The 13,291-nt window shown below is 55.8% G+C and overlaps 1 protein-coding gene across 2 annotated transcripts in view; it reads right to left on the bottom strand.

Moving 5' to 3' along the window:
- LRP5 (LDL receptor related protein 5) overlaps window positions 1-13,291 on the bottom strand; it is a 109,819-nt gene that overhangs the window by 58,405 nt on the left and 38,123 nt on the right. For both annotated transcript variants that reach the window (XM_061202176.1, XM_061202177.1), the window contains exons 4-5: window positions 11,190-11,386; window positions 10,103-10,234 (exon numbers count right to left, since the gene is read on the bottom strand). In XM_061202176.1, coding sequence (XP_061058159.1) covers window positions 10,103-10,234; window positions 11,190-11,386 — 329 coding nt within the window. The remainder of the gene's footprint in view (window positions 1-10,102; window positions 10,235-11,189; window positions 11,387-13,291) is intronic.

Genomic DNA, 13,291 nt, shown 5'->3' with positions numbered 1-13,291 from the left:
TCAGCCGTGATGCTGCACATACAATACGAACAAATCACGCAAAAAAAGTTGTGAATGTGTGCATGGAAAAAGGACAGGAAACACCTCAAAACGTTAACAGCTATCTTTGGGTGGCAAAATTATGAGTGTTTCTTATTCTCTCCAGTATTTTTGGGGATGTTTTCCTTCCTACAGTGAACACAAATGTTACTTTGTAACAAGAAAAAAAACCAAGGCTTTAAAAGAGGGGTGCCCGCATTCGTCCTTAGAGGATCGCACAGTCTAGGTGGGGAGGTGGGTCTGGACTCCGGGGACCCACCGGATCTTTCTCACTAGGCCACCTTGGGGTGGGGGGAAGCGCCCTAGCCCTCCACTAAATTTCCACAGGCCGGGGTTGGGGGGTGGGGTGCGATATATTCAGCCTCCAGGTTCTGAGCTGTTTGGGGGGGTGGGTAGAACAACAGGAGAAGGAAAGGATGGGGCAGAAGCACCCACAGCCCCCCCAAACAGTCCAGGAGGACACTGCTGGCGGTCGCCCAGTGTGGGAACCTACCTGAAAGGGCCTCACGGTTAAGCCCCTCCAAGCCCCAACGTGGGGAAAGGGATTTTTCACGAAAGGGCAAAATAACAGTGCATCCCAGGCAATAGACTGACCAAGTTAATGCAGATGAAAGAGGCAGGGCCCTTGACCTCCCCGCCCTCCATCCCCCGCTGAACCAACTGCAGGTCCAAGGTCACGGCGCCCCACGGGAAGGACTAGCCCCCCCACACGGAGGCTCACGCCCTAAGGTTCCCCCAAGGCCGCACCAACCCCAGAAGGCTCCTCCTGCCGACTTCGTTTCCTGCTGGAGACGGAAGCGGAGAACGTCCCCTCCGCCTCCCTGACACGTCCTCAGCCCTGGTCCCGGCTCTAGGGTCTCCTTGGCCCATGGGAGGCACAGTCGACCTTGACCATGGCCTGGGCCCGGAGCCACACGGGCAGAGCCAGGCCCAGCATAGGCCGCCCTCCACGCTGCAGTTTCTAAGGCCATAAACAGCTTCACAGCCGGCAGGCGGCTGGCTTATTTTTGTATCTTAGCAATTGATTTTCCCCACTGCCCCCCCTGGAGTAAGTGGTTGCACAAACACTGAGACCACGAGCTGGCACCCAGGCCCAGGAAACCGCGCCGAGTGGCCGCAGGGTCACAGGGCACAGAGGAAGTGGCCAGGCCGGGCACTGGCTCCGCTGGAAACCCGAGGCCCAAGCAGCTGTCCCCCCGCACGGCCCACCCCCGGCCTCCAGGCCAGCACTCGGGGAGGCTGCAGCCCCTGGGAACCACCAGCCGGGCAGGCACCCCAGCCTGGAGCTGGACCTGTGTGCACGGCGTCACCCCTGCCCTGCGTCCAGGGGCGGCTGGACAGCAGCCGGGTCAGCGCCAGCCCTGTGACCCCCAGAGGCCAGCCCCACTGCCTCACTGAGCGACCCTGAGCAAGTAAGCTGGCCTGTCTCCTCACAGGTAGGACTCAGGTGTGGATAAGGCCCCCGGCGAGGCAGGGAGGTCCCATGACAAAGCGGGTGAGCCCCGGAGCTCGAGGCCACCGCCCCAGAGCATGTCCCCTCCCAGCGGCACTGAACACACACCCAGGTACCCATGGGGGGCGGGGAGAGAGAGAGACACGTTTGAACAAAGTGTGGTCGGCTGGGCAAATTAGAGGTGGGCAGCCGGTCCCCTGAAAGGCAGGAGTGCGGGCTGAGGGCTGTCAGACAGCTGGTGACTTGCATGAGGAAGTCTGCGTCCCACCTCTTCAGGCAGGTGGCTCAGTTCTTTAAAAAGCCCACACAGGGGGCCTTGCTGGTCCACGTGGAGGGCGGACCAGAGGTGTCCCACAGACGACCTTGGTGCACCACATGTGGACGCCCCCGGGGCCCAGGCGGTACAGGGCAGGGGCTGGGGCAGACCCTGAGCCAGGCTGCCCGGGTTCAGGTCCCATCTCTGTCCCTTCTTCCATGGCCTTGAGCGAGCTCTGACTGTCCTTGGGTATGAAGCAGGCTAGCCACAGACCCTCCCTCACACAGCGCCACCCTCCCCCCGCAGCCCCCAGGAGGCACCAATGAGCACAGAAACATTATTACTGGGCTTGCCCACCCTGCCCAGCAGTGGAGGCCAAAAATCAGAGAGTAGGCTGAGCCATATGAAAATGCCGCCTCTCTAGCTCAAAGGTGGTCAAGCATCAGTGGTTTACACGGTTGAACCCAACTCAAGTGCCCTGCACTTGACAGTTTATAAGGCACTTTCAGAGACACGATCTTGTCCGATAACCCCCAGGTCGACGAGGCACGAAAATCCTGCATTTCATCGGGGTCACAGCCACATGCTGCAGGATCCGGGACAGACTCGGATGTCTCGACTCCCACCCAAGCCTGTCCCTGGGGGTGGCCGGGAAGGGACATGGGGAGGCCCCTATTGGCATAGTCGCCAGAGTCGTTCCCGGTCCCAGGACGACCAAAGAACCTCAGCTCTTGCACAGCAAAAGCTCTTGAAGGCAGCTAACCGACTTCCCAGCACTCTTCCTGGGCCTGGCGATGCCCATGGGAAGCCAGCATCCCTCCCTCCTTGTGGAGGTGGGAACAGAGCCTGACATACCTCCCGGGGGGCTGGCAGTGTCTGAACGGAGGCCTGAAGGAGCCAAAGGGAAGGTGCTGCAGGCCATGGGCACAGCACAGGCAAAGGCAGAAAGGCAGGTGCTCAGAAGGTGGTCTGGAGACAAGCCAGAGGGTGAAAAAGAGCCTCCTGTTCTCCCTCTAATGACAAGCCAGCAGCCCCAGGGGTCAGCCCAGCACACCCGGGGCCTCTGGTCACCGCCCCCAGGGCACATGAAACTGGAGAGTCGTCCCAGGCACAAGGGCGCAGTCAGTGGTACCCAGACAGGGAATCTGCAGCTGTCACCAAAGCCAGAGAGGGCACGAGGGGTACATGGCCAGGAAGGGCAGCCTGGGGGCTGGGGGGTCTACCAGGGCCTGGACCCTGAGAGCCCAGAACTTGTCTCCAAAGCTGAGGGGAGCCGTCTGAGCTCCGGGGTCAGTCTAGGGCCAGGTTGGAGCTGGGCTCAGCTGCAGAAGCAAGGGGCACATCGGACAGGCTAGGAGGGACAGGGCTAGTAGGGGAGGGGGGTGACCGCAGTCTAACTCTGCAGCCAGTGGACACGGGCATCCGCACAGCTGACCACACCCGGGAGGCGCCGTCTGCCTTGGGCCCCAGCCCCACGATGACACTTTTCTCTTTCTAAGAATATGACATGCTCCCCTCTCCTCTTTTATTAGGTTTAAAAGTTAGTCTTCAGACTCAGACACAAAAGAACACATGCTGTGTGGCTCCATTTCTATGACGTTCCGGAACAGGCAAAACTAATCCGCGGTGATAGAAGTCAGGACAGCGGCTGCCTCTGTGGGGGGGTTACGGGGCGGGGGGAGCTGCCAAGGGCACCAGGGAATTTTCTGGGTGGTGGAAACGTTCTGTATCTGTCGTGGGGTGGTGGTTATGCTGATGTATACAACTGTCAAAGCTCATCAAAATGTACACTTAGAATCTGTGCACTTTATTGTCTGCAAGTTATACCTCAATTTCTTTAAAAAAAAAAGTTAGTGCTTGGGCTTGTTACACAATTTCCTGGGACTGTGCAATCTGATTTTCTTGCTATTAAAAATTCACGGTCCATGGCTGAGAACAGCAGCTGCCTTCTGTTTGCAGAGTCGACGCCAATCACAGCCCGGGCGGCGGCGGCCTCAGCCACAAGGGCCTCTTTTCTTTTCCCTTCGACCTACTTCCCTGATAAGTGACAAGACAGCCAGACTGGGAACAAACGCACCCCTTATTCCTCAGCCCTGAGCCTCGGCTAATCCTCCCGGACAGAAGGATGGATGTGAGGGGCCCAGTTGTCAGTCTGCCCGTCAGACCCGACAGTGGACGCCTCTGTTCCTCCCGCTGCCTCTGCCGGCCACAGCCCCGCCGTCTTTTTGTTTCCCGTCCCCGAGAACATCTGTCAAAACTCCTTCTTGGCAAGGTGCGGCAGGCGGACTGTAGATCACCAAGCCCCCAACTCCCGCCCTGCCCCGACGGCAGCCTCATCTGGAAAGGCCGGGGCGGGGGGAGAGAATGACGCCCCAGCACAGCCTGGCCACCCCCAGGCGGTGAAGCCACACGCCCTGGACACGGGCCCACGGGTCACTCGCCCAGGTTGCTCAGGCCCGGAGGAGGGGGGTGCACGGCCCAGAAGCCTCCGGGCACGAGGAACACACAGGGACAAAAGTCAAAACAACAGGGCAGGTCCCACAGAGGTCCAGCCCCTGCGGGCAGCAGGAGGATCCCTCGGACGGTGGTGGCAACTCCCAAAGAAGGCCCCGCTGCTGCTGTTTTTAGCCCATTCCACATAATTGGAAAAACATGGGGAAAACCAAAGCCAGCTGGGCACCTCCGTCTGTGCAGCTGCGAGGGAGGGTGCGGGGAGGCCGGTGCTTCAGGGTGGAGGGCACGCGGGCTCACGGCCTGGCCCAGGACGGGCTCCTGGCCCGCTCGCCTGGGGAACAAGAGTCACTCGGCCCCCCCAGGTCTCACCCAGCCCCCAGTAGAGCCAGAGCCGAGGAGGGGCCACTTGCTGTGACATCCTTGCCAGTCTCAGAACCTACAGGACCCTCCCTGGGGACCTGAGACATGGCACCCCAGAGCCAGTGGGTGTTACCCAACCCGCAGGGCCGTGGGACATGAGACGCCCCTCAGGCCAAAGGCAGGGAGTCCCGAGTCTCCCATCCTGAGTGTCCCGCCCACCTCCCCGACCCCGAGCAGGGGGAGGTCCTCTGATCTCCCCGCGTCACAGGCAAGGAAACTGCAGCTCTGCCGGCGCCCAGCAGCGAGCGATTCCGCCCCCACTGCATCCTCTGCTTCTTGGGGGACCCTACACGTCCCTGGGATGTCACAGGCCCCCATTCGCTGGGGTCCGAGCATCACCCCATCTCAGTTCCTTCCTTGGGGAAGGCAATGACCCCTGCACAGGGCTGGCTCTCATTTGCTCAAAATCAGGAAAAGATGGGATTCACACATGTCACAAAAACTTCTTCATGTTCAGCTCCACGAAGCATAAAAGGTCAGACGCCTGGGATGAGAGCCCCAGGAATCCACAAGTCACGCCCTGGCTTCAAATCTTGAGATGTTTCCGGCTGTGCGGGTGGCTCCCGACCCACTGCCCAGCAGCTGCCTGGGGCTCGTGTCCAGTGCAGAGGCAGCTCTCCACCTCCCACGCCCTATCCCTTGTCGTGGAGACTCTGATTTGCTGGGGCCGGGGAACCTGGATGTGACATAAGGGGCCAAGCAATTCCAACACAGCCAGGCCCCTGCCCCCCAGCCCAGAATCCCTCCAGCCCAACGCTGGCCTTCATCCCACAGAAAGGAGAGCCACATGCCTGGCGTCCCCACCGGCTGTGTAAGGAAGGCTCCCCAAACCCCACGCCTCCTCCCAGCTCCTCTTGGCACCAGCTGGCCTCCACGTCCACTTCTGGTTCCAAATGTCCAGGGAAGAATTGCTCTCCTGCCATCTTGCCTGCCTGGCTCCTAGTTCAAGTTCAAATTCAAGCACAGCTCATATTTGTTGGGCATCCAGGCCTTCCTCTCAACAACCCCATGAATCGGGTACTACGATCATCCCTTTTTACATCTGAGGAGACAGAAGCACAGACAGGCTGAGTCAATTTCCCAAGATCACACAGCCGGGACGTGAGTTAAGGTATCATAAAAGGAAGACTGGACATAGAAAGCCATCACATGATTGAAAATCACTCTGAATTCTGGGTTTGCCTGAGACGGAATTTCCTCGCCACCCCAAAAGTCTTTGGCAGGCTCTCAACTGCAGACCAAAGCCATGTTATACCTGGTGAATGTTGCCTCCGACACATCCCATTCTGGATGGAAGTCACACCTGCGCAGGCTTTGTCCATTTCTGTCTTTCCCGAAGGCCTTTCCTCTAGCCCAGGGCCAGTTCCTGAGCCCTCACTGTGTGGCCTCGGCTCTTCACCCCCCCAGCACACTGGACCTCACCAATTCCAAAGCCAAGAAGAGATCCCCAAGTGATCCCAGGGCCTCCTCGGCCAGCCCCGGAATTCCATCCTCCCACCGGACACGCCGGGCCTCAGAAGACCCTGGCGGCCCTCCATGGGCACTGCTCCCTTCCGGCCGGCGAGGTGCCTGCACCAGGTCCTCGGAGCTCGGCTGGTGACATTCAATAGGACTTAGTGTCTCGTTTTCTTCCTATTACCCTCGTGTTACCAGCCACTGTCTCCAGGCAGTGTTCACATCTGATACCCTGCACGTTGTCAGCACTCAAAACCCACATTCCACATGCAATTTATGTCCACCAGGATGCAAAGCTACATCGCCAACGGATGCTGGCAGCTCGGAAGGCCGCCTGAGAAAAGGAAAGCAGCTACCGTGCTCAGGTGATAGGATTGGGCCTTTTAATCAAACATTGTCCTTTAACATGATATTTTGTGACAAGGAATAGAAACTGGAGGGTGAGAGATCCGTGTCCTAAAGCCCCCAGTTTGCCATGGAGCCGTCATTTTTTGTGACATCCGAGGCCCGAGGCCCCATTAGGTCCTCGCTCACAGAACCGTCTCTGACTCGCTCTGTCGCCCAAACAGACAGAAAGGCCCTCAGGGACAGAAGCCCTTTCTCACTCATGCCCGGTTGAAGAATATGGAGAGATGTTTGAGAACCACCTCGAATTTCCAGAAAGCCATCTTGGGGGCAAACCCTTGAAATGCTCTGAGAAGCTTTTGGGTTTCTTCTCGACTTCAACGAAAACATTTAGAAAATTGTTTACCCTTTCCCACCCCAGCTGCCCCGGATCCCTTCAACTTCAAACAGGTCCAGGGCAGGAGGTACAGAAGCTGCCATTGACCCCCGGAACTAACCAGTGCATTAGTGGGAAGCAAGTGGGGTGGGAACCAGTCTTATAAAAACCAGGATCCCAGCAGTCACATTCTCATGCAAAGCAAGACTCCTGTCCCATGGCTTTTGTCCCTCTGTGAGCTCTTCCCTCCTTCTGACCTGACACCCTAGACAGGGCATGTGGAGCAAAAGCAAGAGGATGCAGGCTCAATGTAAAGACAGGCCCCGCCTGCCTCTGTGCAGACCCCCATCCAAGCAGGGGCCCCTCGGAATGACAACAAAAACGTTTTTCTTCCGCGCGCTTGGCATTCTCCAACTGGGTTATTTGTAAAAGTGTCCTTCACAGCTCGCGGGGTGCGAAAACAGTTCTGGTAAGACCAGGGAAAGTGGCCCCAGCAGCTGAATCCCGGGGAATCTGCGGGCTGGCCGTCCTCCTGACGGAGGCTGGGAACCAGCTTCCGACAGGAAGGACAGGCTTTGCTGCTAATCCCCCAGTTCCCTGCCCCCCCCCCCCCCGCCCCGTAGGTGTCGGTATCAGCACCCACTGCAGAGCTTCCGGCCCCTCCTCTAGGAAGCCCTCCACCCCAGGCCTCCTCGCCCCGCAGTTAATGCCTGCAGAGGGAACAAAATCCTCTCCAAGGGCTCAACCCCGGGCAGTGGTCCCCAGAGCTCAGAGGCTCCAGCTACTGGGATGCTGGGACCCCGAAAGGAGCCTACAGCCTCGGCTTCTTCTGGTTGGGAAAGAAATGGGGCCTCCCCCAGGGAGTGGCAGGACCCCTGGACAACAGAGGCAAACCTAGCCCCTTGGGCCTGATGAGCTGCCAGTGGTGTGAATGGTGGGCATGGCTGCCGTATACTGTGTACCCACTACTCACAGGGCACCTTGTAGGCACTTTCAACTCCTGTTAATGCACTGGGTCCTCCACAGCTTCCCTGGCAGGTGGTGGTCCGTGACACCCACCCTCATCTCACAGATAAGGAAGGGAGGCACCAGGCACCGTCCACGCCAGATGACCAAGAGCTCTCTGTACCCCAGGGTAGCCTGGGCAAGTCGCTTCTGGAACTCCAGGCTTCTCCAGCTGTGCAACTTCACTGGACCATGACTCTGGGCTTCTATGAGGGTTCACACCCTCACCGGACACACCCCACTCCTGGGCCCCTTAACAGAAGCGGCTGCACAAGGTCCCCCGTCGGGGCAGGCACTACTGCATGATCCACCTTTCTGGGGGGTTGTGTCCATCCCTGCTCCTTCCCCAAATGTCCACGTACAGCCTGGCTCCAGACACCCGGAGTGGGCAGAGATGGCAACAATGCCTGCATCCCCCTCCCTCTCCCAGAGAAGACATCACCAACCGATCCAACACAGGGCTCGGGCAGACAGCACCCATCGATGGCAGCAACAGACACCAGATCCAGATCCTTCTAGCTCCAGGGCCAGGCCCCAAGCCAGCACTCTCACGGCAGCAGGACTCGGAAATTGCAAAAACACAAATAGAACAGAAACGTTCAACAAGGGAAAGATGGTTCAAAGGTATGCCCGCTTGATAAAACATTCTTCAGGCACTAAAACGCAGGTTTTTGAAGCATACGTACCTCTTGTCATTGCAAATGCTCCTGCAATAATGTCAAGTGAAATGTATAGACACACGTGGACAAAACAGCAGAGTTAGATACATGGAAATATTTAGACTACCTCCAGATTTCCCTTAGTTTCTCCAATACACAAAGCAGAACTGGCTCCACAATATGCAAGAACCACTGCAAAATGAAAAGGCAGAGCCCCTTGTTCAAAAATTATTAAGCATTTCAAGTCAACAACAGAGCACGAAACCAAGCACGGGGCCCTTCTGAACTTGAGGCCCCGTGTGACTGCACAGATCAAACACCTGTGAGGTCAGTCCTGATACCAACTGGTTCCTGCCTCAAAGCAGCCCACAGGTTCTTCCTTCTCACTGTTCCTTCTCCCTCCTAATCCTCTAAGCCTCAGCTTAAATGGTGCCTCCTGGGAAGGACCTTCTCTGGCCATCCATCTCAGGTAGCCAGCCCCCCCCAACCCCGCTCGGCTATGCTGGGCCCTGGATGTCCCCAGGGACAGGCTGTATCCTGGATGCATATCATTTCTGGGAGAGCACATCCTGAACCCCACACCTGGCAGTAAAGGCCCCCAGGCAGTGCCACGGAGAAGGCACTTTTTTTCTTTAAAAATAGCACGAGTCTTTGAAGTAGCAAGTGCCCGAAAACCAAAGGGGAGAATAAAGAGGTGGAAAAATACCTATAGCAAAGAAAATCACTTGTGTGGGGGGCAGGAGATCTACTGAACTTGGTGCATCCAAAGAAAACTCCCATTAAGGATGTGTTCACAACCTAAGTTTCCACGGCATGCCGGGGTATGGGGGTAGGGGGTAGGGTTATTACAGCACAAAGATTCCATGCGAATGGGATGCAAGGATAAAAATGAATTACAGGGACTTCCCTGGTGGTCCAGTGGTTAAGAATCCGCCTTCCAATGCAGGGGACGCAGGTTCGATCACTGGTCGGGGAACTAAGATCCCACATGCCGCAGGGCAACTAAGCCCACGCGTTGCAACTACAGAGCCCATGTGCTCTGGAGCCCGCAGGCCTCAACTAAAGAGAAGCCCGCGCGCCACAACGAAAGATCCCACATGCCACAACAAAGATCCCACGTGCCGCAACTAAGACCCAACAAAGCCAAAAATAAATATTTTTTTAAAAAATGAATTATAAATTCCATATCAACGCTTATGAAAAAGCAGAAAAGCAAAGACATGAGCTCCCAGGAGGGCCCGAGGTACTCCAGGGGTGGGAGCACTTGGAAGGGGAGGGAGGAGGGGAGGGTGTGTCTGCCGGGAACGTCCTGTCTCACACTCTCTAACACCATCGCTCTTGTTACGACAAACGCAGTTTTGGTTTAATAGCTAAAGACAGCCAGCTTTTAGCGTGCGATCGCGCATGCCGGCAGTTACTTGGGGTCTCTGCACATCTGGCACGACCTCGTCTTACAGACGGGAACCTGAGTTCCGAGGTCGTTCGCGCATCGGGCAGCAGAGCCCAGATCTGACCTGAATCCCGGCTGCTGGGCTGCCAACGTTCAGAGCCCGGGCCGCATGAGCCCCTCCCCAGGGAAGGCAGATCGTGGGGCACCCAGGCTGGTGGCCGCCCCTCCCGCCAGCCGCTCCCTGGCTCACCTGCCTTGCACGTCTGGCCGTCGTCCTGAAGCTGCACACCAGTGGGGCAGGCGCACGCATAGAAGGGCTCCCTCGGGGACAGCAGGCACAGGTGCGAGCAGCCGCCGTTGTTCTCCTCGCACCGCGTGTGGTCTGGGCAAACAGGGCAGGTGGGAGAAGGTTCCGGAACGGGCCCTAGACACCCACGCCCACCACTCCCAGTGTGGGCATCCTCCCCGCCCTGCCTCCTCTTCCCGATCTCCTACCACAAGAAACCCCATCTTCTTCTTCAGGGCCCCTCGAAGGACACCTCCTCTGCGGAGGCTGTCCCCAGCCCTCCCCGGCAGGACCCCAGGACCTGCCTGCGTGGTAAGATGAGGCCCTGGGTCGGGGAGGTCCTGCAGCAGAGGCCTGTCTTATCTCTGGGACATGCCTGGACCCCACAGGCTCGGCACAGAAGCTTGGTGGCCACACCTGGCCACTGGGCCGAGCCTCTGGTAGCTAATGACAATGCTTTTCATTCTCCCAAGCCCTTGCACAACCAACGTGCAAATGAACTGACAAATACTCCTGGCATCTCACTCTGCCCAGGACAGGGTAGAGGGTGGTACCCATGAAATGTAAAGCATGAAACCCACCTGCGTGTAAGGACCACGATGTTCTCCCCAGAAAACAACTCCAGAGAGCCCCACCCCTGGGAGCCCACTCTTAAGTACAAAGTTGGAACCTTCAACAGCACCGTGGCCAGAATCTGCCCCCCTCGGTGGTCCCCTTGGGAACCAGTGGTGGTCCCCGTAAGAACAGGTGGTGGTCCTCGTGGGAGCGGGTGAGCCCAAGGCCCTGGCCCTGCTTGCTGGCTGCCTGTCACAGGAGCTTTTCACCATCAGGGACCCCTGCCACGACCCCATGGGGACCCCAGGCTGAGAACTTAGACTTGGAGCAGATTTTTCATGAATAAACACGTAACTTCCACTGGGCCTTGAAAACAGAGCAACCTTCCTTGGGAATCCCTTTGCCACCCCCGAGGACCGCTGGGACAGGGCCCTGCCTGAAGCAACCCCGACACCAGCTCTGCAGAGGGGCCTCTCCCAGCCTGGTCCCGACTTACAGTAAGGCTGCCGCTCTGGGCTGAGCACTTGGATATCCATGGGCGAGTAGAGAGCGCTAAGGATCTCCTTCCTCTTGTCTCCAGTCCTCTTGTTACAGGCGTGGATGGAGCGGGTCTGCCAGTCTGTCCAGTACAGAGTGTCTCCAGAGAGCGTCAGGGCAAAAGGGTGCGTCAGACTGCCCTCCACGACCTTCTGCCTGTGGGGGGGGAGGCGGGTGAAGGAGCCGTCAGGGGGTCCCCATCGTGTTCCCCATTTTGAAAGCCTTCCATTGTCACTGCTGACCCATCGACATCACACAGGACAACAGGAGCAGTGATGGAGCAGCGTGAGACCAGGCCAGGGCATCCCAGGAACCCTCTGCCAGGGTGCGCAGGGCACCTTCCAGACCCAGCCAGCCTCCCGCCACCCCTGACAGTGACGTGGGGGGCCCTGCACACCTAGCTGCTCCCTGTCTAACCCGTTTCCAGAAGGGGGGCTGTTGCCAAAGTGCCCCACAGAGAAGAAAGAAGGAAGACAAGTGGCAGGGAGGAAGCCACACCTGGTGACAACAAGATGATGAGAAGCACACCTGTTCTGCCCTGATGCTTTAACAACACAACACAAATCGGACCAAAGGTACTGATATTTGCTCATTCCTAGGATGTCAATAATTTATATTATCAAAGCAAATTAAACTTGTATCAGCATTAAAAAAAAAAAAGCTATTCTCATCTGTGTATTTATAACACCCAGCAAACGAGAACTTGTTTGTAATGAGATTATGGACGACGGTAATAGAATCGTAATTCACACAGCTGGTAGTGTGCGATTATCTGGTTTAATGACCCGCGCCCCACTATAGGCTTCCTGAGGTGGACGCTGTGGATGGGTGGTCACCACCATGTCCTCAGTCCCTGGTACAGCACTGAGGAGGGAGTCACACTCAAAAGGTATCACTGAACAACCAAAAATCATACATTCGTGCTCTTTCCCAACCTGACCTGACATTGCCTCTTCCCTGTTTTCTTGATGTCACTTTTTAAAAAGATTTATTGACTAAAAAGGATCATAAGAGAATACGATGAACAATTATATACCAACAAATTAGACAACCTAGATGAAATGGATAAATTCCTAGAACCATACTATCTTCCAAGACTGAATCGTGAAGAGCCAGAAAATCTGAATAGACTGATAATTAGTAATGAAATTGAATCAGTAATCAAAAAACTTCCCCAAAACAGAAGTCCAGGTCCAGATGGCTTCATAGGTGAATTCTAACAAACATTTAAAGAAGAGTTAATACCTATCCTTCTCAAATTATTCCAAAAAATAGAAGAGGAAGAACAGAATAGCTATTACCAAAAAGACAAGAAACAATAAATGTTGGCAGTGATGTGGAGAAAAGGGAACCCTCGTGCACTGTTTGTGGGAATGTAAATTGGTGCAGGCACTATGAAGAACAGCATGGAGGTTCCTTAAAAAACTAAAAATAGAACTACCATATGATCCAGAAATCCCACATCTGGGTATTTTCCCAAAGAAAATGAAAACACAAATTTGAAAAGATATATGTACCCCTGTGTTCACTGCAGCATTATTTACAATGGCCAAGGTATGGAAGTAACCTAAGTGTCTGTCAAGAGATGAACTGAATGGATAAAGAAAAGACGGTGTGTGTGCGTGTGTGTGTCTGTGTGTGTGTGTGTGTACATATATATATATACACACACACACACACACACACACACACAATGGAATACTACTCAGCCATAACAAAGAATGAAATCTTGTCATTTGTGGCAACATGAATGGACCTGGAGAGTATTATGCTAAGTGAAAAAGGTCAGACAGAGAAAAACAAATACCGTATGATTTCACTTATATGTGAAATCTAAAAAACAAAAGAGAAACAGATTCATAGATACAGAGAACCAACAGGTGTTTGCCAGAGGGGGCGGGTAGGGGAACAGATGAAACAGATGAAGGAGATCAGAGGTACAAACTTCCAGCTACAAGATAAGTAAGTCATGGGGGACTTCCCTGGTGGCTCAGTGGTTAAGAATCCACCTGCCAATGCAGGGGACACAGGTTCGAGCCCTGGTCTGGGAAGATCCCATAT

This window comes from Eubalaena glacialis, chromosome 10 (genome assembly GCF_028564815.1).
Source record: "Eubalaena glacialis isolate mEubGla1 chromosome 10, mEubGla1.1.hap2.+ XY, whole genome shotgun sequence".
NCBI classification, from domain to species: Eukaryota; Metazoa; Chordata; class Mammalia; order Artiodactyla; family Balaenidae; genus Eubalaena; species Eubalaena glacialis.
Note: the sequence above shows the minus strand (reverse complement) of the source record. Positions and strands in the feature narration are given on the sequence as shown.